The sequence below is a fragment of the Balaenoptera borealis genome (genome assembly GCF_965194805.1).
Source record: "Balaenoptera borealis genome assembly, chromosome: 16".
Taxonomy (NCBI): domain Eukaryota; kingdom Metazoa; phylum Chordata; class Mammalia; order Artiodactyla; family Balaenopteridae; genus Balaenoptera; species Balaenoptera borealis.
In genome coordinates, this window is record NC_138872.1 from 52,835,741 (window position 1) to 52,860,030 (window position 24,290).

Sequence of the window (24,290 nt, forward strand, 5' to 3'; positions counted from 1 at the left end):
AAAGAACTCAGGTATTGGAATGAGAATGCCAGTACGTGATTCTTCACGTCACTAGAATTGCCAAGGGAATCCACACCTGCCACTGCAGTTCGTATGTTCTTTCCCCAGGGAGAGAAGCTGGGTTGATATGAGAAAGTTACCTGGCAACTACATTACCAGAGAAAAGATGATCAATGATTTTAGGGCTACTTTCTAAAGAGTCTTGTGTCCTTCACAGCACCTAAACACATGCCTCATACATAGTAAATGCTCAATAAATGTTTAGTGAGTTGAATTAATTAACAAGCCTCATGAGTCTCCCTTTTTCACACTAGGAACTAAAAATGTCGAATGAACCATTTTCATATTTTCCACTTTGGGGTCATCCTGTCACTCGGACAATGCTGAACAAACAATGATGTTTCCCCTCTTTCCACATTTGCATAATGCCTCCCCAAAGACATCTAGTTATATTGTCCCAGCCTGAATTTGTTTTTCTAGTTGTAGATCAGAGCCATGACCTATTGTCTCAGTTCCTTACACAGTAATACTGAAGTATGTCTCCAGGCGTAGCCACCTAGCAGCATAAACTTGGTGAGTTCATCAAAGTCCAGAGTCTTGCAGGCTCAAAAGTTTTATTGATCAGCACACTCAGATTAGATGAAGTTCTCAGGAGGTAGAATCACAATGACCAAGCTCCTAAGTTGATATACAAACCAGAATGCCAGTTGATTAATTTATGAGAACTGTACTTTCCAAGGAGATATCCCCTAGCTAATTCATTTAAATTGCAAAATTACTTGTGGGAAAATAGGAAGAAAATAGACAGGCGTTCTTCAAACACTTCAGAGTTTTGCAGAGTCTCCCTATGGAAAGTACAGGACGTTTTGAATCTAACTTGCAGTTAGGGGCATAGTAAGACACAGAGAATTATAGGGAGGAGAAAAAGCTTGGGACATGAATGCATCATGGAGATCACATACACCATCATCAAAGTGTACACATATTCGTCTTCCATTCTCAGTGGTGTGCATGAAACAAAGTCAAAAATTGGGAGAAAAGCCATTAAATGTGAGGGAAGCTCCTTGTTATTAAGGACTTTGATGTTCCATTTCTAGGGTTTCAGAAGAAAAAATAGGTTTTGTGTCTTATTCAGTTGGAAATTCAAAAAAATGAAAAACAAAAGATATACCAAGAACTATAGAAGGTTCACCAACCTTAGTAAAACATAAATGTAGAGAATTTGAATATGCTAGTGTGGTCAGTGGATTTAAGTGAATTTAAGAGCCCATCTCCTAGAGCCTTTCACAGAGTCTGTCCAAATCCCACCTTGCCCTGTATCCTAGCAAAGTGAGTGCAATGACTAAATTTTGAACCTGTTAATGAAGGGAGTCAGTCCTTTTTCTGTCTTCACAGCCTTCAGGTTCAATTACATGGCTGTGGTTAGGAGATGCTGGCATAAAGAAGATGGTGAGAAATAAGAATGGGAAAGTGCCTTTGGCTTGGTGAGCTTATGCTCTAGTATGTGAGTGCTAAATTACAGGCTAATTTGGACGCTCCATTAACGATTGGGTGGAAAAGTCCAGTTTATTTGACTATATAGATGAGTTGAGCACATCAACTTTACTGAATACTTATCCTGGGCTCTGTAACAATCTAAACCCTTTATAAGATCAACTCCTTTAATCCTCACAACAACCTATACCATTCCCATTTTAAGATGAGGACATTGGAGCACAAGAGGAAATGTGCTCCCAGCACACAGTGGTAGGTCTGGGAATCAAACCCAAGTACTCTTGACTCTAAAGCTTGTGCCTTTTCCAATTTTTTTTTCTTTTTGTAATAATCACAAACTTACAGAAAAGTTGGAAGCATGATATAAAGGACTTTCTCTCCCTGGATCATTTGACAGTAAGTTGACAGCATGATACTCTGTCTTCCCCAAATATTTTACTGTGTATCTCTAACAAACAAGGACATTCTCCTACAGGACCACCATGTAGCCATCAAAATTACTAAATGAACATCAGTACATTATATTATTTAATCCTGAGACCCTATTCAGCTTTTGCCAATTGTCCCAATAATGTATTTCATAGCAAAAGGATTCTGTTCAAAATTACACGTTGCATATAGTTGTCATGTCTCCTTAGTCTCTGTCAGTCTGAAATTGTTCCTCTGTCTTTTCTTGACTTTCGTGACCCTGACACTTTAAAAGATCGTCCAATTATTTAGTAGAACATAGCTCAATTTCAGTTTTTTTCCTCATAGTTAGATTCAGGTCATCTTTGTCAGGAATTCCACACATGTGATGTTACATTCTTCTCATCATATGCTATCAGGTGGTGCTATGGACTGAATTTGTACCCCACCTGAAAATTCATATATTGAAACCCTAAACCCCAATGTAATTAATTGTATTTGGACATAGAGCCTTTAGGAGGTAATTAGGGTTAAGTGGTATCATAAGTGTGCGCCCCTCATCTGATGGGATTGGTGACCTTACAAAGAGAAGAAGGAGAGGGAGATCTTTCTCTCTCCACACACAGTCAAAGGAAAGGCCAACTGTGGACAAAGCAGCCTTCTGCAAGCCAGGAACGAGCCCTCACCAGAAACTGAATCCTGCCAGAACCTTAATCTTGGGTTTCCAGGCTCCATAATTGTGAGAAAATTAATTCCTATTGTTTAAGTCACTCAATCTATGGTATTTAGTTATGGCAGCCGAAGCAGACTAAGACAGGTGGTGTAAATTTCAATGTCTCCCATTACTAGTGATGTTACTTGGATCACTAAATGAAGGTGGTGTCTGCTAGGCTTTTCCATTATTTCCTACTTTGTAATTAATAAGCATTTTACAGGGAAATACTTTGAAACTACTTAAATATCCTGATACTAATGAAACTCAACTTAATCTTTTATTTATTTACATCTTACAGAATCAATGTTTCCTATTCTATTCTATGGTTTATAACTTTTTTTTTTTAAACGCAACAACTCTTCAATTTATTTATTTATTTATTTATTTATTTATGGCTGCGTTGGGTCTTCGTTTCTGTGCGAGGGCTTTCTCTAGTTGTAGCAAGCAGGGGCCACTCTTCATCGCGGTGCGCGGGCCTCTCACTATCGCGGCCTCTCTTGTTGCGGAGCACAGGCTCCAGACGCGCAGGCTCAGTAATTGTGGCTCACGGGCCCAGCTGCTCTGCGGCATGTGGGATCCTCCCAGACCAGGGCACGAACCCATGTCCCCTGCATTGGCAGGCAGACTCGACCACTGCACCACCAGGGAAGCCCTATAACTTTTTACTATTATTATATTGTTGTCCCTTGTTTAATCACTGGGAGTCCATTCAAACTGGCTTTTGTGTTTTTTGACTTGTCCCCATATTCCTTGAGCATTTCCTTGCTTTCTGCCACATCAAGATGTCCCAGGCTTATGTTTTATTAACCCTCTCTAGCACTCTGTTTCATCATATGAAATGTGAATATAGTAGATGGCAGGAACAATGTAAGGATCAAAGTAGATAGCGCATGTGCGAGTGCTTCGAGAAAACTGCTCAGTGTTGTACTTAATCAAAGATGGAATACTTACCCTAAGGAGGTTTATCAGTCTATATCACATCCCAGCTCCATTTATATCCTGATGGAGTACTACTCTCACTGTGCAACCAGATTGTTTATAAATGATGGATGGATGAAGTGGGGCCAGAATAAAGGCAGAGAGAAGCCTCCACCGTTCTTTCCCACACACTCTTATCCCAACCCATGAGCTCCCTCTTCAGAATATATCCAGAATATCCCAATCCAGAATCACACACACACACACACACACGAAAATTAGTAAAGTATTTGAATGTCCATCAAAAGGGAAATGATTGAAGATTGAACACATAATGGTAAATGCCAAACACAGGAGTTTAAAAAAAAAAAAGAAAGATGAGGTTGATATATTGAAACAGAAAAACTTGGAAGATATACTAAGTAGACGAAATTACAGATTAAGGTCCAGCAAGACATACACACTAATGACAGTTATTTCCTCTGGAGAGGGAGTGTAACTTGGGAGTTAAGGGATGAGAGGCTTCATTTTTAAATGAGAATGTTCTGCGGTACTTGTGGAATATGAAAAAATTAAAACAGAGGGAAGAAAAGCATTGGGTTAGAAGCGAGTTCTAGTCCTACTTCTGTGATTAGACAGTCACTTAAACCCTGTCGCAGTTTTCTCGTCTGGAGGACGATAATAGTATTGGCTTCATAGGATTGGTGTGAGGATAAGTTACTGTGTACGTGTGTAAAACTGTGCCAAACATATAGTAAGCGTTACGTATTTTTGATACTGTCATTGTCACATCTGTAATAGGGTACCAGTCCGGGTAGGCCTGGTACAAAGACCCTTCTAAGTAAGAGAAGCGGAAGCGCCTGTCAAGCAGAACAGCAGCAGTAACCAATAGGAGGGATCAACAAACGTCCAGATCCAGGGCCCCAGGTTTTCGAACAGCGTTATTGGTCCAGGTTATGACGCAAACGAGGAGCCCGTCTCCTCATTGGGGACGACTGCTGTCGATTAGCGGGGGGGGCGGAACCAGCTGGGGAGGGCTGTGCGTATCCCGCGGCGCTATTTTCCGGTTTAGCCCTTGCGCATTCGTCAGGCTTTCTGGAAGTCCCGGCCTGCCCTGCGGCAGCTTCAGGCCGCGGGCTCTGGGAAATTTGACCAGGTGGGTGAGTCGCGCGTTTGAGGCTGACTTTTCGCGGCGGGGCGGGCTGGAGGTCCGCGGCTCCGCCCTCTCCCCTGAGGCTCTCATGATGTCCTGGGTCGTGTGACCGTAAGACTCTCAGTGGCCGTGAGCCGGTGCCTCCTCCCTCTGTTTGGAGAGGCCTGGGAACATGGTAGGCTGGTGTACGGGACCTGTCACCCTTTGGGGTTCCTGTCCGCTCTCTTTCCCCGTGAAATGTGCTTTGAAAGGCTCAGAGCCTTTTACCCTTGTGCTTTACGCGAATCAAACACTGGTTCACCGAGGCCCTATCGCTTCCTTGTGCGCCCTTGTGCTGGGCGGTGAGGACGCGAACACAGCTCAGACATGCTCCTTGCCCTCAGAGAGCTCCCAAACTGTGGAGTAGATAAACCCGCAGAAACAAGTTCTGGTGTTAGGTGGAGTAAGAGAAGGCGCCCTGAGAAAGAGTTACAGACAGGGCCGAGGAGTTCAGAGCGTCAAGAAAGCGTCAAGAAGGTGGTGATGGTGCTGTTACCAATCCTCTTCCAGTGGGTTTTTTGTCTTCTTTGATGGACTCCACTCATTGAGAACATAAAATTTACCGTATTTCTAATTTCTAGGCTTAGGTGCTCTTCCTCCCTAGCTTGGGAGGAATGGAGATTGGCAGCCCCTGGTGTTCACTTTCTCTGGAAAGAATGAAATCAGGTCTTGGGAAAAGGTTAGAGGGCAAAGACACTATGGAAAGCAGAGAGCCTGTTCCATGATGTGGGACCAGTTCACCTGTGCTGGATTGTAGACCATGTGTAGGAGAGTGCGCAGTGAGACTGGAGGAGTAGGTTAGATCTAGAATGCCAGGGAGAGCCTTTGCAGGTTAGGAGATCTTGGCTTATTTCAGTGGTATTAGGAAGTCTTGAAGGCTTTTGAGCAGAGCAGTTTACACAATTGAATTAGATTTGTAGAAAGTCAAGAAATCCAGATCTGCTCTGTAGGAAGACCAGGTAGACAGATGGAAGACTCTTGTACCAGCCTGGCCTAATGATGTGTCCCTGACCAGGGGTTCTCAACCAGGGAAGATTTTGACCCCCCAAAGATATTTGGCAAAATCTGGAGTAGTCTTGTCATGACTGACGGGTGCTCCTGACATCTAGTGGGTGGAGACAAGGGGTGCAGCTAAACATCCTACAATGCATAGGACACCCCCCCCCAACCCCCCGCCCCGACCCACACAGACAACAAAGACCTGTCTGGCCCCAAATGTCAATACTGTAGTGCTGAAGTTCAAGGGAATTCCCTGGAGGTCCAGCAGTTAGGACTCCACACTTCCACTGCAGGGGGCACGGGTTCGATCCCTGGTCGGGGAACTAAGATCTGCATGCCGCGCAGCGCGGCCAAAAAACAAAAACCTAAGCTTTAAAACAACAACAAAAAAATAGTGCTGAAGTTCAGAAATGCAACCCTAGAGCGATAGAAGTGGAAACGAAGGGGAGACAGATCTCAGAGACGTCTCAGCCAGAGACCAGTCTTTGCCTCCTTTCATATTCTTTACAATGCTTAAGTACTTTAAGCAGTCAATCAGGTCTAAAGACCCAGACTTCCTTGTCTTTTTTCACCCTTTCATTCCTTTGCAAAATATTTATTTTGCATGAGACACTATTCAAGGTGCTGTGATTCAGCAATGAACAAAACAAATTACCTGCTCTCCAAGAACCTTACATTCTTGTAGGGATGACAGACATGAAACCAATAAATATATGTCAAGTAGTGAGATATGCTATAAAGAAGTTCCTGTAAGATAGAGCTTCTGTTATTATCACCACAGACCATTTACTCTGCATCTTGTAAGTGCCAAGCACTGGCCAGATGCTTCACAAATAGCATTTCTAATCTTTTTCTCTATGCTGCAGGACTGGTATAGTTATGCTCAGATGAGAAAAAGAAGCTTAGAGAAGTTGAGTATTTTGCCCCACATCAGTTAATGAGGAGTTGAGCTGGCACTGGAAACTGGATCCACCTGACAGTCAAAGTCTGTGAGATTTCCATTAGGTAACACTGTCTGACTTGAATGGGAGAAAAAAAATCTATACCTTCTCACCCAAACTTAGCAAAGTGAAGTAGAAATGAAGTTCTTATTGGAGAGGCCCAGCTGGAAGTGATTCTCCACATTGTAGGAACTGCATTTGAGAACACATGAGCCTCAGTTGAATTCGTCTTCATTACTCACATTCTCTCAGGTGGCTGATGGCAGGTCCTGACATCTCAGAGAGGTTGGCAACTTGGAGGTCCCCCACCAGCTCTTCAGACTCTCATGTTATTGGCAACTGCTGGGCCTCACTCACAAGCTTTCAGCCAGCTCTGGGAGCTGTGCTTATGATGGCTGCAGCCCAAACTACATTCAACGAGAAGATCCTGGAGCTGAAGCAATTCCCGACACGTCTTCCTTTCTGCATGGGAAGATCCAAGCCTGGGTGAGGGGGCATCATCCAGGAAGCGCTGAGAAGGCAGTGACCTTGGTGCAGCATTTAGAGTGAGAACCCAGAAGACGAAGGCAATGGTGAGAAGGGGAGTAAGGAAAGAGAAATGGGATCAGGTTGGAGAGGGCCTGGGTTAGGGGACAGGCAGTTGGAACAAGGTGGAGAAACTTGATTTAGCTGCTGCTTCTCAAGCACTTGTTTGTTTTCCTGATTGGTGTCCATGCCAGCTTTTAAGAGAACAGATTTTCTTTCCCCTTTGAAGGAAGGAGGGTGGGTGGAGAGAGAGTTTGGACCCTCATCAATCACCGAGCTTTCAGTAGGTCTCAGCTGCCAAGAATAAAGGAAGGGAAGTATTTGTCCCTGTAGAACTCAGGCTTTCTCCTCTGCAGGTTATAATGACCTGAGCCACCTCTGTAAACGATAATCTTCTGGTTCTTGACATGCCTGTTGTAAGACAGAGGGATTGTAATGCTCAGCTAGCTGTGGGAACTTTGGTTACATCCTCAGTGTCTGGGTCACACCTCTCACAAAACAGATAAACAGAACTGGATTTCTGGTCAGGAGAGGGCCAGACTGGGACCTGCTGAGGACTGATAGTAATGCTGCAAGATACAACAGCACTGTGGGGCCCTGGGCAGGGGCTGCCCCAGACCTCCCAGCACTGCCCTGAGCACACAGGACTCAAGTGCTCTCTGCTGTTCTGCTCAGCCACACACATCACATTCCTCAATCAAGTTTCTAACTCTGGCTTTGCAGGCATCTCCGTTCCTATACTTTTCCTCCCTGGGCCCATATGATGATCTTTGGCGGGGGAGGTAGGGTGTCCATTGATGGGGTTTATTTCCAGGTGATGGTGTTTGTGCTCCAAGAAGAGCCAGCAACCGGGGTTATGGCGGGGTGGGGGGGCGGCGGTTACCAGGCTTCTATTGGAGACCATGAAGCCCATCCTCAGGGGCTTTCCCAAGAGAAGAGGCAGAGCTATGCTCAGACCACTCAGATCCTGGGGCTTTAAAGAACAACCCACCTATTTGAAGAACAGAGTCTCAGGCTGGAAAGGGGAGAGGCAGGAAGAATCCAGGAATGAGAGGTTGTCCGTGCCTGTGCCATCCATCAGAGACGTGACCTTATCGTTCTGTCATGACCACAGTTGGGAGCAGGAAGCTAGTGATTTGGGACGCAGTTGTGGTTCTGAGGCAGCTCAGTTCCATATAGAGGCTTTGTCGTTCCCTCTGGTTCTCCCTTCAGAAAACCTCATTCCATGATAGCTCTTAGAAGGGTCATGTATGAATCAGGTCTAGGGGCTTACATGGTGACCTGCTGCCATACAAGGCAGAGGGCCGGATCTTAGTTTAGACCTATAAGACTCTGCCACTGTCAGGTGCGGCACTGGGGTCCTGACTCTCTTCTGTTCTGCCCAGCCACACGTACTGTGCCTCGATGGAAGGGGTACCTTTTGACCATCCTGTATAACAAGTGAGATCTCTGATGGGTCTCCTTTTCTGTCTTTTTAATGGGTTTCTTTTTGCTTTTTCTCACTTTTGGCTGTAAAAGTTTCTTAGGAACCATGTCTAATCTATACTGTGTAATAACTAGCTCTTAATCTTGTGCCAGGCACGACACCATGCCTGGGAGGTAGTTGCTGGTAATGGGTGTGACATGAAACCTCAACTGTGCCTTCCTCCTCCCCAGGAGGCTGGGCCTACGGCCCCTGCCACAACAGGGCTGCCCTGGTGGCATGAACATGTAGTATAAGGTCTGTGTTTGGAGGTTTCACAGAAATTGTTAGCCAGAAAGAGTGTTGAGAGTGAGAGTGAAAAATTAAAAGGTTTTGAAATTGATCTGACCCAGGTTCAAAATCCAGCTCTTTCACTTTAATCGCTATGCAAGTCACTTTAAACCTATGATAGCAGGTGTGCTATTGGGGCTACCAGGAAGACTTTACTTGCAAATCTCAGTAAATCCCCAATTTATCAAAAACTCCAGAAGTGCCACTAGAATGGCCAAGTGTACAGGGAATGCCCGAGCAGCTTCAGGACCACAGCTTTCTCCAGATGCCAGAACAGGGTGGCACAAGTTCAAAATCCTTCAGGCTAACTTCCATATCACAGGGAGTAGCCAGGTTAATTGCTAGTGTCCTGTGACCTGCACTCAATCCTTCTCTTTGTCTCTACCCAGAAGCCGAGCCGAGGACGAGCAGCAGGACTGCAAGGAGGCTGGGGCTGATGATGGTGAAAGCGAGGATTCGCCTGTGATGACGTCAGCGATGACATGGGCACAGTCTCACCCGGGACCCCAGCAGTCCTGGCTGTTCCCAAACTGACCGGTAAGGCAGTCCCTCACAGGAGAGGCAGACAAGAGGTGGCAAGAGGAAAGGAAGTCGGGTAGGAGGCCTGAGGGGCCCAGCTCTGGCTTTGGCTGTGACCACCCATCAGCCACCTTAGGCTGAGGAACCACAGCAGATGTGTGAAAAGGGAATGGTGTGCAGGCTTTGCGCTACTTCTCTGGGTTGTGAGAATATTTATTTGATCCTGTCTGTGGCAAGTGGTTAGCAGTCCTTGGAAAAAAGGCATGCTGTCAACTGAAAAACTGTATCAATGAGTTAAAAGGTTTCAGTGAGGAAGGGATGTACAGACTATATGGAGAGCCCCAGTTTTAAACGTACAGGGGAAAACTGGCTTTTCAATGGATATCTGAAGGGCTGAAGCAAACCAGGAGTATAAGTTACACGTCAGAGGAAATGGATAGACTTGGGGGTGTTGCCTTTTGTACAACCTACTTCAAATGTATTCTCAAGTGGTTGGTGCAGTGATCAGGCTGATTTGTTAGTGGGACGTAGACACTAAGGTAACAGAGGTGTAACTGTAGGAAGCAGCGACCACACAGGGAGTAGGGGGAAAGGTTGGGTTTATCAGAACTTGGAAGCAGGTTGGGTTTATCAGAACTCGGAACTTAGAAGAGTGGCCCTGCGGAGCTGGAACTCAGATCTTGGGGTTTGGGGGCTGGGTGTGCTGCCTGACTTGTGCTGCATTTCTGAGGGGTCCAGTAAGGCTGGTTCTGGAAGGAAGATACAGTGTCTGTTTCGTTCACTGCTTTGTATTTGGCTTCTGTGTCATACCTGGTACTTTATAGGCAATCAGATGTTTCCTGAATGAATGAATAACTGGATGTATTCTCCAGTTCTTACTGTCTGCTCCAGACCCTCCCAAGAGGCTGACAGGCAAGGGCTGGGCGCTCTAGTACTCTGTGTTCTTTCTCCTGCCCAGCAGACTAGAGGATAAAGCAATTTGGATGATGGAGGCAATCTAAGAATGCAAGGAGTTCAACAGTTGCATCCCAGTTTCCCTGGTTACCGCAGACCCAGGGGTGGGAGGAGCCTGCCTGTGAGGCCTGGGTACCTGCGCTTCCTTAGCGATTCCATTGACTTTCACTGGCTCTCCTCACTTAACAAAGCCAGCTTCTTTGAGCTGGTGTACAGAGCCCTTCAGTAGTTGATCCACCCCGGGCTGTCCCCCTCTTCCCCACCATGATCTCCAGTGAAGTCAGGCTGTGCCCCAACAGGTCACATTCAAGCCCATCTCTTTGCCTTTGCCTGAGCTTTCCTAAGGTATCATTTTTTCCCCCTCTCTGTAGAGCAGAGGTAAGTATGTGACTCTGGGAACTGGCCTGCATAGCTTGTCCACTGGGCCATGTTCAAGGACCGTGTATGCAGAGAACTGCGGGATGGGCCAAGCGAGACTCAAGCTGAGGAAACACTGAAGTATATTTTTCTGTCCTGCCTTTGCTTCTCCTTTTCTAAATTAAATTTTTTTTGGCTTTGAGGTATACATTCTCCTTTGCTCGTCTGTAATTCCTCAAGAAGGCTTAAAGCAGAGACCATGACACTTGCTTTTCAACAAAGCTTAGGCAAGGTACTGACAACTTGCATGCACAGGCCAAGAACCATGGACAACTTACCCATCTTTCACCACATTTTATCAGAGATTTCACAAAAGCTTAAACATCTATGCCTTGTTCTGGATCAGTAAGCTTTAATTTTGGCTCTTCATGCTCCTCACACCCACCCTTCTTTTCACCTATAGTCAGAACCGCCTGCAGCCCCTGTGTTTTCCTTACTCCCCAACCCAACTGTATTCCTTCTCTCCCCATTTCCTGTCCCTTATTCCTTCTCTGCATGTTCTACTGTCCCGAAGCAGGTTCTACCCTTGGATCCTCTTGAGGACCGTGCAGTCTTCTGCATGAGAATAAAGTTTCTAATGGAGAAAATTACAATCAAAGGCCAAAGAAGTAGAGGGAGAAACACCTTTATTGTCAACAGAAGCAGTAATGGTTATAAGCTTGTAGAAAGTGTTAACTATAAGAGACAATAAACCAGGAACTGGGGTGGAGGTGATGGTAAAATGAGGAATCTTACAAAGATTAACCTAGATGTTACCCTTGCTCTGAGATTACGTCACCAAGGGAAACAGATTTAATATTGCCCAGTGGCTTAACCTCTTCTTCCTTTCCTTTTTTCTTTCTTTGGTGGTGGCTGGATTACAGAGTAGTGATCTGCTCTGAAGTTAGCAGTAGTACCTAACACTAGGTGCCAGAGGTCAGTTGTTGGTTTAGAATACATCCAGGCTGTTAACTTCTAGATATGCTTCCCATGAGGGTGGAGAATTTCTTCTCTGACATGGCCCAGAAACAGTGCTCAGGCCACTAGCCCCCCCATTCTTTGTTGGGAACAGTCATACCCAGGTTTCCTGGCAGGAATTATGGATCCTGTAGCCTTGTTCCCTTCAAACAGAACTGAAATCAACAATGAGACAGGACCCAGGAGTCCCATGCAGAGCCAGAAAAAGCTCAGCATTCTTACCCTGATTCCTATTCCTGGACGTGGTTCTTAAGAATAAACCTATAGCTAAGCTGGGGATTGCCCAGTAGAACTCTCCACAAGCAGAAGGAAGCGCCGAGAAACACATGTTGACGTAAGGAATTGATCCGTCGGGTTTCTTCCATACTTATAGCACATGCCTTCCTTCCTGTGATATGGGAACCTCTTCTGTGTGCACCCCTTGATGGTGGATGAGGGCAGGGTTCTTAGTGAAGATTTTCTCACACTGAGAGCAGTGGTAAGGCTTTTCCCGTGTGGGTTTTCTGGTGGGCACTCAAGTGGGAGCCGTTGTTGAAGTTTTTCCCACACTGCCCGCACTTGTATGGGCTCTCCCCAGTGTGGACTCGCCGGTGAGCGCTGAACTGGGAGCTGTTGTTGAATCTCTTTGCACATACAGTGCACTGATAAGGCTTCTCCCCCGTGTGGGTCCTCTGGTGGACAATGAGGCTGGAGCTCTGGTTGAAGCTTTTCCCACATTCCCCACACTGGTAGGGTCTCTCCCCTGTGTGAGTTCTTAGGTGGGCAGTGAGGTTGGAGCGCTCACTGAAGCCTTTCCCACACTCACTGCACTTGTGAGGCTTCTCTCCCGTGTGGATTCTCTGGTGTCGAACAAGATAAGAACTTCGGCTAAAGCTTTTCCCACATTCGTGACATTTAGAAGCTTTTTCCACTTTGGGGACTGGCTGGTGGTGAGAGGGAGAACTCTGAGAGCAGTTTCTCCCACACAGGAAATGTGTACAGGCCTTTTCCCCAGTACGAAGTCTCTGGTGACTCATCCTCTTCTGGGATGGGGGTTTCTCCTCACTCTCCCCTGGAGAACATCTTTGTTGCCTTTTTGACACTGGAGCACCTGCCCAGCCTCTTTTTAGCTCAGAGTGCCAAAAGACTTCACTGGACTTTCTCTGAAAAGGCTTGTTCATTTCTGCTTCCTCTGTATCATCCCATTTCCGATTCTCTTTTGTAATCCCGCTTTTGATCTCAATACCTGCAAGAACAGAAATACATCAGACTGTCGGGACTTCCCTGGTGGTGCAGCGGTTAGGAATCCGCCTGCCAATGCAGGGGACACGGGTTCGAGCCCTGGTCCAGTAAGATCCCACATGCCACGGAACAACTAAGCCTTTGTGCCACAACTACTGAGCCTGCGCTCTAGAGCCCACGAGCCACAACTACTGAGCCCGCGCGCCTAGAGCCTGTGCTCCGCAACAAGAGAACTACCGCAATGAGAAGCCCGTGCACCACAATGAAGAGTAGCCCCCGCTCGCCACAACTAGAGAAAGCCTGTGTACAGCAACAAAGACCCAACGCAGCCATAAATAAATAAATAAATAAATAAAAATTTTAAAAAAACTAAAAAGAAATACATCAGACTGTGGAGCAGGAAAACAGTGGAATGAGGAAAGAATTACAACTAAACTACCTTTAAGAAGAAAAACTAATTGGAATTCTCATGTGATTCAGTCTTCTGCTAATTAAAAACCTAAGTTTTATTTTCCAATTGTAATATTTTTAAGCTCCAAATTCTATGATCACAGGTAAAATACCGAAAAACTCCATCCACCCACTTTGCTCCTATTGCACCTCTTTTTGGATGTTCTGACACAATGACAGAATGAGGCAAGGAGTCAAGCTCTTTGTCATCTCTCTCAGTTCTTGAATGGCCTGGCTTCTGGGAAGAGTAACAAAAGGCCACCCCGGGTTTAACCATCTCAAACAGGAAGAAGGCAAGTTGCTGGGCATCTGGGAAACCCAGGCTTAGATTTGAAAGGAGGGTCAATGCTGGAAAAGGAGAGAGAGTCTGGGCTGGAGACCTAACTGGCCATCTATGGAAGCAAAGTAAGTGCAAATCCATGGGGAAAAATGACACGGACCCTGTGAAAGAGGCCAGCAAAGTAAAATCAGGGCTCTGAAGTGCAAAGGAAATAATCCTTAACCATGAAAACCAAGACTCTCTGGCCTATGTCAGGTCATACATCAAGATGATGACAAGGCCAGGAGCAGAATGGCTCTCTGGTGATGCTAGGCTAACGGCCCTAAGTGGACTTACCCATGCTTTGACCAAGAGTCAAAGCCAAGAGTCTTACCACGTCTGTTTGGGAACAGGTCTGGCAGGCCAACCCTCCTAACCGCCTGGCCAGGATCCCTGAAATCCTCTTCCTCCCAGTCCTCACCATCCACGGTGGTACATTCTCCAGCCTCTGTGGGCCCCCCATTCTGCTGACTCAGCTCTCTAGCCTCAACTTCCCTCTTGGCCAGGAACAGCACTGCTTGCCATAGTAGGTGCAGAGGCCCAGGGGCTGGAAAGGGCATCAGTTTCCTCGTAAAAGATACAAGGCTTAGGCACACAGCCTCTCCTCATGTTGCGGGAACTCGACTGCAGGCTTTTGAACTTGGCGCGATGCTGCTCTGGGGTCTGCAGAAAGCTTTGCTCCTGGAGTTGTTCCACCAAGGCCCTGGAGACCTGGCTGTTCTGCTGACGGGTCTGGAGTTTTTCATAAAACTGAGAATTACTGAGAATGGCCAGGAGTGTCTTGGTATCTTCATAGCCCCAGTGCACACTTGCTGCCAGGAGACAACTCAGTGATCAGAGCAGGGTGGACCGATACCACAGTGCAGGGTTTTAGCAGCCCAGGAAGCTACATCCTAGTCTCTCAAATTATGCCATGTTGGCTACTGTCATTCCTGGGGAGATCTCACTGTGGGCTTGTTCCTAAAGCAACAACTTCCAGTGAAATCCTCTCCAGCTGAGGAGGGTTTGTAGAGTCTTTACCAAAGCTTCTGCTTTTATTTCTCTTTATCCTGAATCCCACTAATTTCCCCTGAAAGATGATTCAGGATAAGCCTCGTGCTTGTCTGTCTCCAGGGTGGGAATCTCTGAGGGTGACTGGCCATATAAGAGGGCCTGGTGAACAGGTAAGACTTGGATGGAAGCAAAGATTCACAAGAGAGAAGATCGGATGATAGGATACTTCTGCTAAGTCCCACCTCTGATGTCTGAGTCCCTCCTGATCTGGCTCCTGTACATCTGTTTATATCTCTTGTCATCCCTGTGTATGCAAGAAACTGAATTACTGCAGGTAGTGTCCCAAGGTGAGAATAAGTAGTAAAGGTCTGGGAAGAGCAGTTCAGGAAGGCTGGTTACTCAAGAACACTCAGCACAGGCCCCGCAGGGGCTGCCCATCTGGGCCGGTGGCTGAGGGCCATTTGTCTAGAGCCATCCCAGCAAATGCATTCTGATCACACCTGGTCATGATGCTCTGAAGGGCACGCAGCCTCTTCTCATCACTCTCTAGTCCACTCTGCTCTGAGCCACTGTCTTCTCGTGCCTGGATTACTGCAGTGGCCACCTACCTGGTCTTGACTCTCCTCTGGACCTCCTACAGTCTCTCTCAATCCAGCTGTCAAAGTGGGCCCCTCCTTTTCATTCAACTCAACTAACCTGTGTGAGTGCCAGCAGGCCAGTTTCTGAGAAATGCAACTGTCATATGACATGGACCCTGCCTTCAAGAAATCCACAGTCCTCCAAAGGTCTCCGTAACAAAACAGAGACACAAACACGTGTTTAAATAGAGTTAAGTGTCAAATAAATTGAAATTCTCAACGTGATCCTTTTAAAACTATTACTCCTCTGCTCAGAATCCTGCAAGGCTACCCCATTTCACACAGAAAAAGTCAGAGTCCTTACAAAGTCCTCTATGTAGGGCCTGAGGCCCTAGGTTAGTGCTTCTCAAAGTATCTGTGAAGAACCAGGTTTTTTGTTTTTCAAAATACATTGAATATGCAGTTAGATGGTGCAGCAATGTCAGATTGCTATAAAAGTTTCTAAACGCTTGCTCTCAATTTCACTCTCAGTAGTGCTGCCCCACGTGATCTGGTTCTGACCTCATTTATTACTCTCATCCCCTCTCAACCTGCACCAGGCACACTGGCCTCCTTGCCCAGGCTCCTCCGGCTCAGAGCCTTTGCACTGGTGATCCCCTCCGACTGTTACAGTCTCCCCAGAGAGCCACACACTTCACCCCTTCTCCTTCACATCTCTACTCTAATGTCATTTTCTCAGTGAGGACTACCCTGACAACCCAAATTAAAAATGCAACCCACCCTCTGTCCCCACATGCTCCATCACTCTTCTCCTGCCCCACTGCCCTGCAGCTACAATGGAACCTGATTCCCAGACTGCGATGACAGCTCTCTGAATCCACACAGCGGCACCAGCTGGGACATCACCCACCTTCCACGGAGAACACCAGTGCTCCTTCCCCAGGCTGACATTAGCTTCGTTCTTTTATGTTCAGTTAACAAAATCTAGATATAACACCTACTCACACAATTTACTTCTTAGGTCACAGAAACACCCCAGGCTTTGGCTTTCCAATTTCACAACTCAGAAGAAAATCCCCTGGGTTACCAAGACAACATAATGGTTTAGGTACTGCTTTTCCCTGTGTGTAACCTGCAGGTGGCCGAGTGAATGGCTTTATGTTGGGTGTCCACTAGAGCCTTCATCCCAGCATTTCCCCAGCAGTGAGGGAACAGGAACAATCCTCAACTTACAGCTGGAAGGCAAGGCACAGAGTGGGGGCATGGTTTGCTTATAGGTGACAGTACCAGGACACGTGTGCTGAGAGGCCCTCACCCAAGTGGCTCTGGAGCTGGCTGTAGGTGTGGGGGCTCCAGTTTCCTGGACTGGCTGCTTCCTGTCAAATTTGTAGCTGTCTGAGCCCCCAACTGTGTCCTCGAGCCTCGCCTCTTTGCGCTTCCATGGCCCTTGGCTTGGCCCTTTGGCCTCAACAGCCCTGTCTGCCGAGCTCCTGGGAGAACTGGAGGAGCCCTGTAAGGCCGGCAGAGCTTCCTTCTCCTCCTGAAGGGCACAGGGTGCCTGGCTGCAGCAGGCTGCAGTCACTGGCCCAGAGGCTTCTGAACTGGTTCATGCTGCTCCAGAGTCTGGTGGAAACCTCGTTCACACAAGAACTCAGCGACTTCCCCGCATAGCTGGCTGCTCTGCTGGTGCTCCTGGAGTTCCTCATAAAACCGAGGCTGCTGAGAACAGACAGGAGAGTCCTGGTGTCCTCAGCCGCCCACAGTGGGCCAGCCTCTGTCCCATTTGCTGAGTCTGGCTCTTGTGCTTCACCCTTGATTTCTTCTTCCCTGTTTGCTGGTGTCTCATGGGCTTTCACTCTAGTCTCCCTCGTGGAAGTCTTAGGCCTTTTCCTTGTCCTGCAGCCCTGCATATCTGGGGTCCCTGCGTGTTCTCTGATCCAGCCCAGAATGTCCTTCCGACCATGAATGAGCAACCCTGCATGTGGAGACGCAGGGAGGCGACATCAAGGCTGCAGAGCATCTGTCTCTGAATCTGATGGTCGGGGAGGCTTCTCTGAGGAGGAGCAGCCCAGATGGGGCAAAACTGATTTGAAAAAAGGCAAGAGATTGGTCCAGAGACTCTGAAAAAGGGCTCCTGTTGCCTCCTGAAGGGCCTGGGCATAGAAGTAGACTGTCACGGTTGGAGTCTCTTGTCTTTCAGTCTCCTCTGCTCCCCAGGACCTATCACAGCTGTGTGTGTGAGCACAAGTTCACTCACCTCTCCCCTGTTCCCAGCACAGGCTGTGCCTCCCTAGCTGCTGTCTGTCTTCCCTCCCCCCTCATCCTCTGCCTCCCACATGCTCTGTCCCCACCGCCCCTGTCATGAGCCCGTGCTTTCCCTTCCTTCTATCCCTCTGTCCCTCTCTGTGTCTTCTTTTCTCTGTGTCTCTTGTCATCTCTCAGTATGTTCCTGTTCCTTCTTTCCCCCCACCCAACAGGCTCCCCACTGCCTCTCTGTCTCCTTTCCTCTTGGGTTCTTTTGGTCTGTCTCCAGACAACTGAACACATCCACTCTGGACCTAGAGGGAACGTGGATCCTTACCCAGCCAGGCGTTTCTGTCACTCTTCTGTGTAACATCCCTGTAGAGGGCCCTCTGTTCGGGGCCCAGGTGTATCTGCCCTTCCTGACAGAGGGATATGGCTCTGTCCTCACACGTGGCTCGTCCCTGTAACAACACCGGGGTCTGCTGCTACCGATAAAATAGTACTGCTCTAGCTTGGGGGGTGGGCAGAGACAGGACCACGGGTATCAGATCAGGGGCAAAGCAAGGCAGGGAGAGGTCAGGCCTCCAAGAGAAGGATCGGGATGGGTAAAGAGCCATATGATGATGTCAGTGGACAGAACAAGGAAACAACCCAAGAGAAACTCAATGGACCACGTAAAAATCTTTCCAGCATCTCCAGAAAAGAAGGGATTTTAGGCTGAGAGTGAGCGCAAGATGAAAGGGGAACTTAAAGAGATAAAAGATACCCACCATAGCTCACCTGGGCCCCAGCTATGTGGAGCACAGCACCTGTCTCCTGGTCTCCAAGACCCCTCCTCTGAGGAAGGTTCCTGGGAGCCTGCAGAGTAAGCCAGGCTAGGGGAGAAAACAGCCACTGTTAGAGGGTGGTCTCCACATAACAGCCACACAGCAGAGGTTGTGAGTGGGGTCCCCAGGCCAGCAGCCTCAGCAGCACTTGGGAGCTCATCAGAGATGCATATTCCTGGGCCCCACTGGGATATAATGAATCAGCAACTCTGGGGGTGAGGCCTGGGAATCTGTTTAACACTCCCTCAGGTGAGTCTGATACATAGTCAAGTTTCAGGACCACTGCCACAGCCAATGGTCTGTGTGTTAAGAAATTCCTTTTACCAGATCCCTCCTGACATAATAGCTTTAAAAAAAGTTTTTTTCATTCTAAAGAAATATGTGCATAGTATATTTTTTAAAAATTTTAATAGAATACTTGGGAGCAAGGGGAGGGAATGTCTCATTGTCCAACCACTCAGAGATGACTATAATGCTCTTTTTTTTTTTTTTTTTTTAATTTATCTAGTTTTTGGCTGTGCTGGGTCTTCGTTGCTATGCGCAGGCTTTTCTCTAGTTGCAGCGAGTGGGGGCTACTCTTTGTTGTGGTGTGTGGGCTTCTCATTGCAGTGGCTTCTCTTGTTGTAGAGCACAGGCTCTAGGCGCATGGGCTCAGTAGTTGTGGCTTGCAGGCTCTAGAGCACAGGCTCAGTAGTTTTGGCGCACAGGCTTAGTTGCTCCACAGCAATGTGGGATCTTCCTGGACCCGTGGGCTGAAACCCGTGTCCCTTGCATTGGCAGGTGGATTCTTAACCACTGCGCCACCAGGGAAATCCCCTATAGTGCTCTTAAAAATACCACGGGAATTTGATTCTTTTTTTTTCAGACCAAGATAATACATTTTTTTCCAGATCCCCATTTTCAAGAATAGTACAAAGGAAATGGTACGTTTTGATGACTTATTAGTGGAACTTGACCCCTGGGGAGGTTTCACCACTTGGGAGCAGCCCACAGGTACGGTGAGCTGAGGTTGCAGAACATGGAACACAGTGAGTCCTGCCCCCTTTACTCAGACCCCAAAGCCTCAGAAATCACACACCAAAGAGCACAGATGTTCCCAAGGATTAAAAGTAAATAAATTCTAAATGACAAAGTTTTCTAACATATTGATAGTGTATTTACTTCACTTAAAAAATACAAAAGCAAATAAACTCTTAAGACTGTTTCTCATTTCATCAACAGAAGCTTGCCTTTTTAAACAGCATGAAGACACAGTGCTTTTCTTTAGGATCTGAGTTACATAAAGATGAGGTGGCTTTAAAATAATTACTTAGAAACCTGTAAGGGCAGCTTTGAATTACGCAGAAAAGGCAGCAGTGGCCTTTAGATAATCTAGAAATGTATGCAGCCAAAGTGCTTTACAGAAAGAGACTTATAAAGATAGAGCCTTGGTCTGTCTGCTCAATGGAATATTACTCAGCCCCAAAACCAAACCAAGTAGTGATACTTCATAGGCTGGAAACGTGATAAATGAGAGAGGCTAGAAACAAAAGGTCATATATTGTAGGATTCTATTTCTATGAAATGTTCAGAACAGGCAAATACAAAGAGAGAGAATGAGGAGCAACTGCTTAATGGGCATGGCATTTATTTTGGGGAGGATGGAAACTTTTGGAACGAGACAGAGGTGGTGATAGTACCACACTGTGACTGTACTAGATGCAAGTGAATGGTTCACTTGAGATGGCTAATTTTACATTAGGTGATGAATTTGAGATCAATTAAATTTAATTAAATTTTTAATTAACCTTTTTCTAAAAAATTAGGACAAATTTTTAAAAAAGCACTGGAAGAAAGGAAAAACTAATAGGAGAAATGTATTTTGGAAGAGATTAAGCTGGATGGAAGGGGGTTATGTCTTCAAGTTCATGAAGAACCGCTCTGTAGAAGGTGAGGTAATTATGCTCACCTTTAGTAACACCTGATTCAGAAGCAATAGAATTAAATTGTAATAAAAGAGAATTAAGCTAACAGATAAAGGATCTCCACCCACATTTTAAGTGCTAGTACCATCAACTATAATTTGAAATCTTGATTTTTGGTTGTATCTCAAAGGCATTTAATCTGGAACCCAGGGGCCAACTTGAGCTCAGACCTGCATTTCCAAGAGATGATTGTCCCTCACACCTTGGGGGAGGGCAGAGGCTTCTGCTTACCTTCTGACTGTCCCCACGGTCTCCGGGGTGAGCTCCGTGACCCCTTCACAGTCCATTCTTCTGGATGAACCCCCTGTTTCAGGTGGGATCTCAGTGATTCTCTGGCTGCTCCCAAGGAGGCCGTCTCCTCGATGGGCATTTTCAAGTCCTTCCCAGATTCCGGGACCTGAGAACAGACCCCATCATCTGTCACTACAAATTCCTGTGTAAAGTGACAGAGGAGAGGTACTGAGAGGCAGCTGGGGTATCACCTCCCTTACTGCTTCTCACCTCCACTTCCTGCTCTCCCCTTCACCCCCGATGGGTTTCAAATAGCCATTTTAACCCTTACATTCCTGTACTGTTTTCATTCACATTAAGAGTGTGATCCTGAAATGGTGGTGGACAATAAGGGAGAGATGGTCCACACAGAAATGGCAAGGGGAACGGGGACCAGGATGACTGTTAGCACAGAGGGATTCCTGCTCTGCTTAGGTCCCTTCTCCAAACTCTTAACTTCGTACATGTGCTCCACTGCCCTTCTCCATCTATCCTGGTTATTATTAACAGTCTCCAAACCATGGATATAAATTAACTTCCCCTGTTTCTAATGCACCACCACCATACTGCTCCCCCCTCCAAATTCTGTCACAACCTCTCAATCCTATGAAATTTCACTGACACCCCCTTCGCCACTCTTCCTCCTACAGCTGGTGTGCACATCCGCCTCCTCGCAGGGAAACGCAAGCACGTCCTGATCCAGCCATGCAGACTCGGGCGCCAGCGGGCTGCTTCCTGCTCTGGCCACAGTCACATTCAGGCTGGCATTCCTCTGACCCACACTCCTCCGTTACTCATTGCCTCTCCCAGATTTCTGACCTGGATTTCAGCCGCCTTCTTCCCACAGAATCTCCCACAACTGAAGCCTTCATGTTTCTTTTCCTTCTCCTGTGCCTTTCACACCCCGCTTCTCCCAAAATATACAAGACGTTACACTGAGTGGATCTCAGACCTAGTCCTTACCTCTACAAGTGGGTATTTTGTGAAACTCATCACTGTCCCAAACTGACCACTTAATTCAGGCAGCAAGGACCAGCTCTAATACGACTTTGTTTAGTGTACAACACATGGCACACTACTTCAAGGAACCTTCTAGCAAGAGAGATTAGATTTAAATTCACCACCATCTCTAATTTTCCTGACCTGCTGAGTGAAGGATTGTTGTCCTTTTCCTCGCCTTGTTTTGGAGAGTGTTATCTCACTTTAATTAGTGACTCCAAGGATTCAGTGAATATGAATGTCTAAGTTATTTCACCAAATGAGAAATTCTTCCCATAGACCAAGGGCATAGGACCAAGGCAGGATAGCTAATACTTTCTGGGCAGCAGACAGCTTCTGGCATTTCTCAGCTAAGCGCCTCTCCAGTAACTGGATTCTTGTGCTCCTCACACCAACTTCTTCATGACTAAAACCACAAGGTTCTGACTGCCTTTTCTCACCTGCTGCCCAGGTGCTCTCTGTACATCCTCAACCAGAGCCACAGCTTCGTCACCATTTTCTGGACACTGCTCCCTCACCCAGCTCTGGATCTTTTCTGGCAAGATGGTCAGAAACTGCTCCAAAACCAGCAGCTCCAGGATTTGCTCTTTTGAGTGTGTCTTAGGCCTCAGCCACTGACAACAGAGTTCCCAGAGTTTGCTAAAAGCTTCATGTGGACCAGCTACCTCCTGGTAGCAGAACTGCCGGAAGCGCTGGCGGGAAGCTTCAGAGTCAGGGCCGTTGTTGTGCAGGGCTGATTTCTGTCCCTGTGTGGAATCCTTGCTTGGGGACGGGTGTGCCTGGGAACTCCTTATTGCAGCCATGGTTTGCTTCAACGAACTGGCTCACTGGTTGCCACTTCCATCCTGCAGATCAGATTCCATCTCTTTTCTTATCACTGGGAAGAGGGTCTCCTGGATACCAGTGAAAAGTGTGTCTTTCTGGAATCAGAGACATGAGCATTTCATAGACATGCAGACTCAGACGCACACTTGAAAAAGGCTCAGTGAGGCTGAAAAGAATGGAAAAAGACAGCATGAAACCATCCCATATTCCTCCACTCTAGTTCTTATGGTTTATTTCTATCCTTTTCCTTTACTCCCTCTTCAATCCAAGCCAAGTAGCCAAAGCACTAAAAATATCAAAAAACATAGTTTTCTCCCTAACCAAATTTCTGTGGATGAATTCCCCAAACTGTCCCTCAGTGTAGTCCAGCTGTTCCTTCTCGTGTTCCCCATGTGCCTGGGTCTTGTCCCTGCCCTCCCTACCCTCAGAGGCCTGGACCCAGCCTCCCAATTGCCACCTTTTCTTAAGGAGGGAAAAGTATTAATCTCTTTATCACTATCACACTCTCCTCCCTCCCACCACCACCACACACACAATGAGGATGAGAAATGATTGTTCTGGTTTGCTTTTATTTTCCAGCATTCCTTCCCACTTCTGACAACAGCATCTTCTCCCTTTATGAAAAGGCCCCTCTCTATTTCATTGTCTCTGGTGGGGCTGTTCATTACAGTACCCTTCCCCCAACCCCAGGAATGGGCAACTCACATAGGCTGGGCCTGTCAAAATTCTCTGGGATTTTACATACAGTTCGGGTGAAAAAAGTTGCGAATTTCCTGGAAATTGCTAAATTCGGTGGACGTAAGACTGGAGCTTTCTGCAGTTAATGTCCCACTCTCCATTCCATTCCTTCTCCAGAGGCCTGAGTCTCTTTTACAGGAGTAAAGAAATTACTTTTAAAAACATGGATTCAGGTTGCCTTTCTTCCAAAGTACTTAAACTGCCTTCACTTGTATTCTCTTTACATTTCCGTGAGGCAGGAGGGGCTAGAGATAGAGAAAGCAAAGGCATTACTGTGAACAGTCCTTTTGAACGAAAAAGGAGCATCACAGAGCATAGTTTCTCAGCAGCAAGGTCAGGACTAGAACCTGTACTCCTTGCCTTACACATTTTCATAAATCCCACACCTTCTCTGGATGAAGAATAATTTAATGAGTGCTATCCTAGTTACATGCAGAAGGCGGAGCCTGCACTCCTCTTGACCCCTAATATCCCATTCATCGTTAATTTTAAAATACTCCTCTCTCAAATATGTGTTTCTCTCTGGCGATAACCCAAACACTCAGCAGAAAGCAGGATGAGGATGGGGAGTCGGGCAGATTCACTTTTCATTTGGCAAGGGTGCCCTGAGTACTCCAGTGCACTCGGTGCTAGGATTAGGTCCTGTGGCTGAAGTGGACTAGGAAACAAGTCCGCGGGCTCCCGCTCCCGTCTCCCGGGGGTGAGACGGGCAGGGCCACAGGCCGGAGAGAGTCCGCGCTGGGGCACAGGGATCGGGACAGCCCTAGCCGGCTCGGGTTGGCCGGGGCGAGGGGCCGCGGCACAGGAGGGTGACCGCCGACCGTGCGAGGGGCGCCCTGACCTGGCCCAACTGCCTCTGAGACGACTGCCAGCAGCAAGCCGCCGGCCGCCAAGAAGCGGAGCACTCACCAGACGCACTCACTCGCGACCCTCCAAACTGGCTCGGCCGCCGGCCGCCAAGAAGCGGAGCACTCACCAGACGCACTCACTCGCGACCCTCCAAACTGGCTCGGCCGCCGGGCCGGAAGTCAGCACCGCGAGCCCCCGCGCGGATCCGCCCACTGCGCTTG

General features: G+C 47.2%; 2 protein-coding genes across 22 annotated transcripts in view; one reads left to right on the forward strand and one right to left on the reverse strand.

Annotated features, from left to right (window-relative positions):
* ZNF75A (zinc finger protein 75A) overlaps positions 1 to 21,612 on the forward strand; it is a 106,252-nt gene extending 84,640 nt beyond the window's left edge. The window contains exons 10-11 of one of the 5 annotated variants that reach the window (XR_014236048.1): positions 9,335 to 9,482; positions 21,309 to 21,612. Coding sequence is in view for 1 of the 5 variants with exons in the window: in XM_082362081.1 (XP_082218207.1) it covers positions 6,920 to 6,940 (21 nt within the window). In the remaining 4 variants the exon portion in view is untranslated. The other 4 variants (XR_014236049.1, XR_014236050.1, XR_014236051.1 and 1 more) reach the window with 4 other exon arrangements.
* Positions 11,445 to 24,279, reverse strand: ZSCAN32 (zinc finger and SCAN domain containing 32). Of its 17 annotated transcripts, none has more exons than XM_082362156.1 (6): positions 24,130 to 24,178; positions 23,228 to 23,465; positions 22,098 to 22,577; positions 20,620 to 20,821; positions 18,368 to 18,472; positions 11,445 to 13,017 (listed from the first exon to the last, which is right to left on the reverse strand). In XM_082362156.1, the coding sequence occupies exons 3-6, from the start codon at positions 22,458 to 22,460 to the stop codon at positions 12,254 to 12,256; spliced, it is 1,434 nt and encodes a 477-aa protein (XP_082218282.1). In that variant the 5' UTR covers positions 22,461 to 22,577; positions 23,228 to 23,465; positions 24,130 to 24,178; the 3' UTR covers positions 11,445 to 12,253. The 17 variants fall into 17 exon arrangements, with proteins under 17 accessions (XP_082218282.1, XP_082218293.1, XP_082218294.1 ...); XM_082362167.1 differs by having other exon boundaries at positions 22,098 to 22,648; XM_082362168.1 differs by having other exon boundaries at positions 23,188 to 23,465.
* Between the last annotated feature and the right edge of the window lie 11 nt (positions 24,280 to 24,290).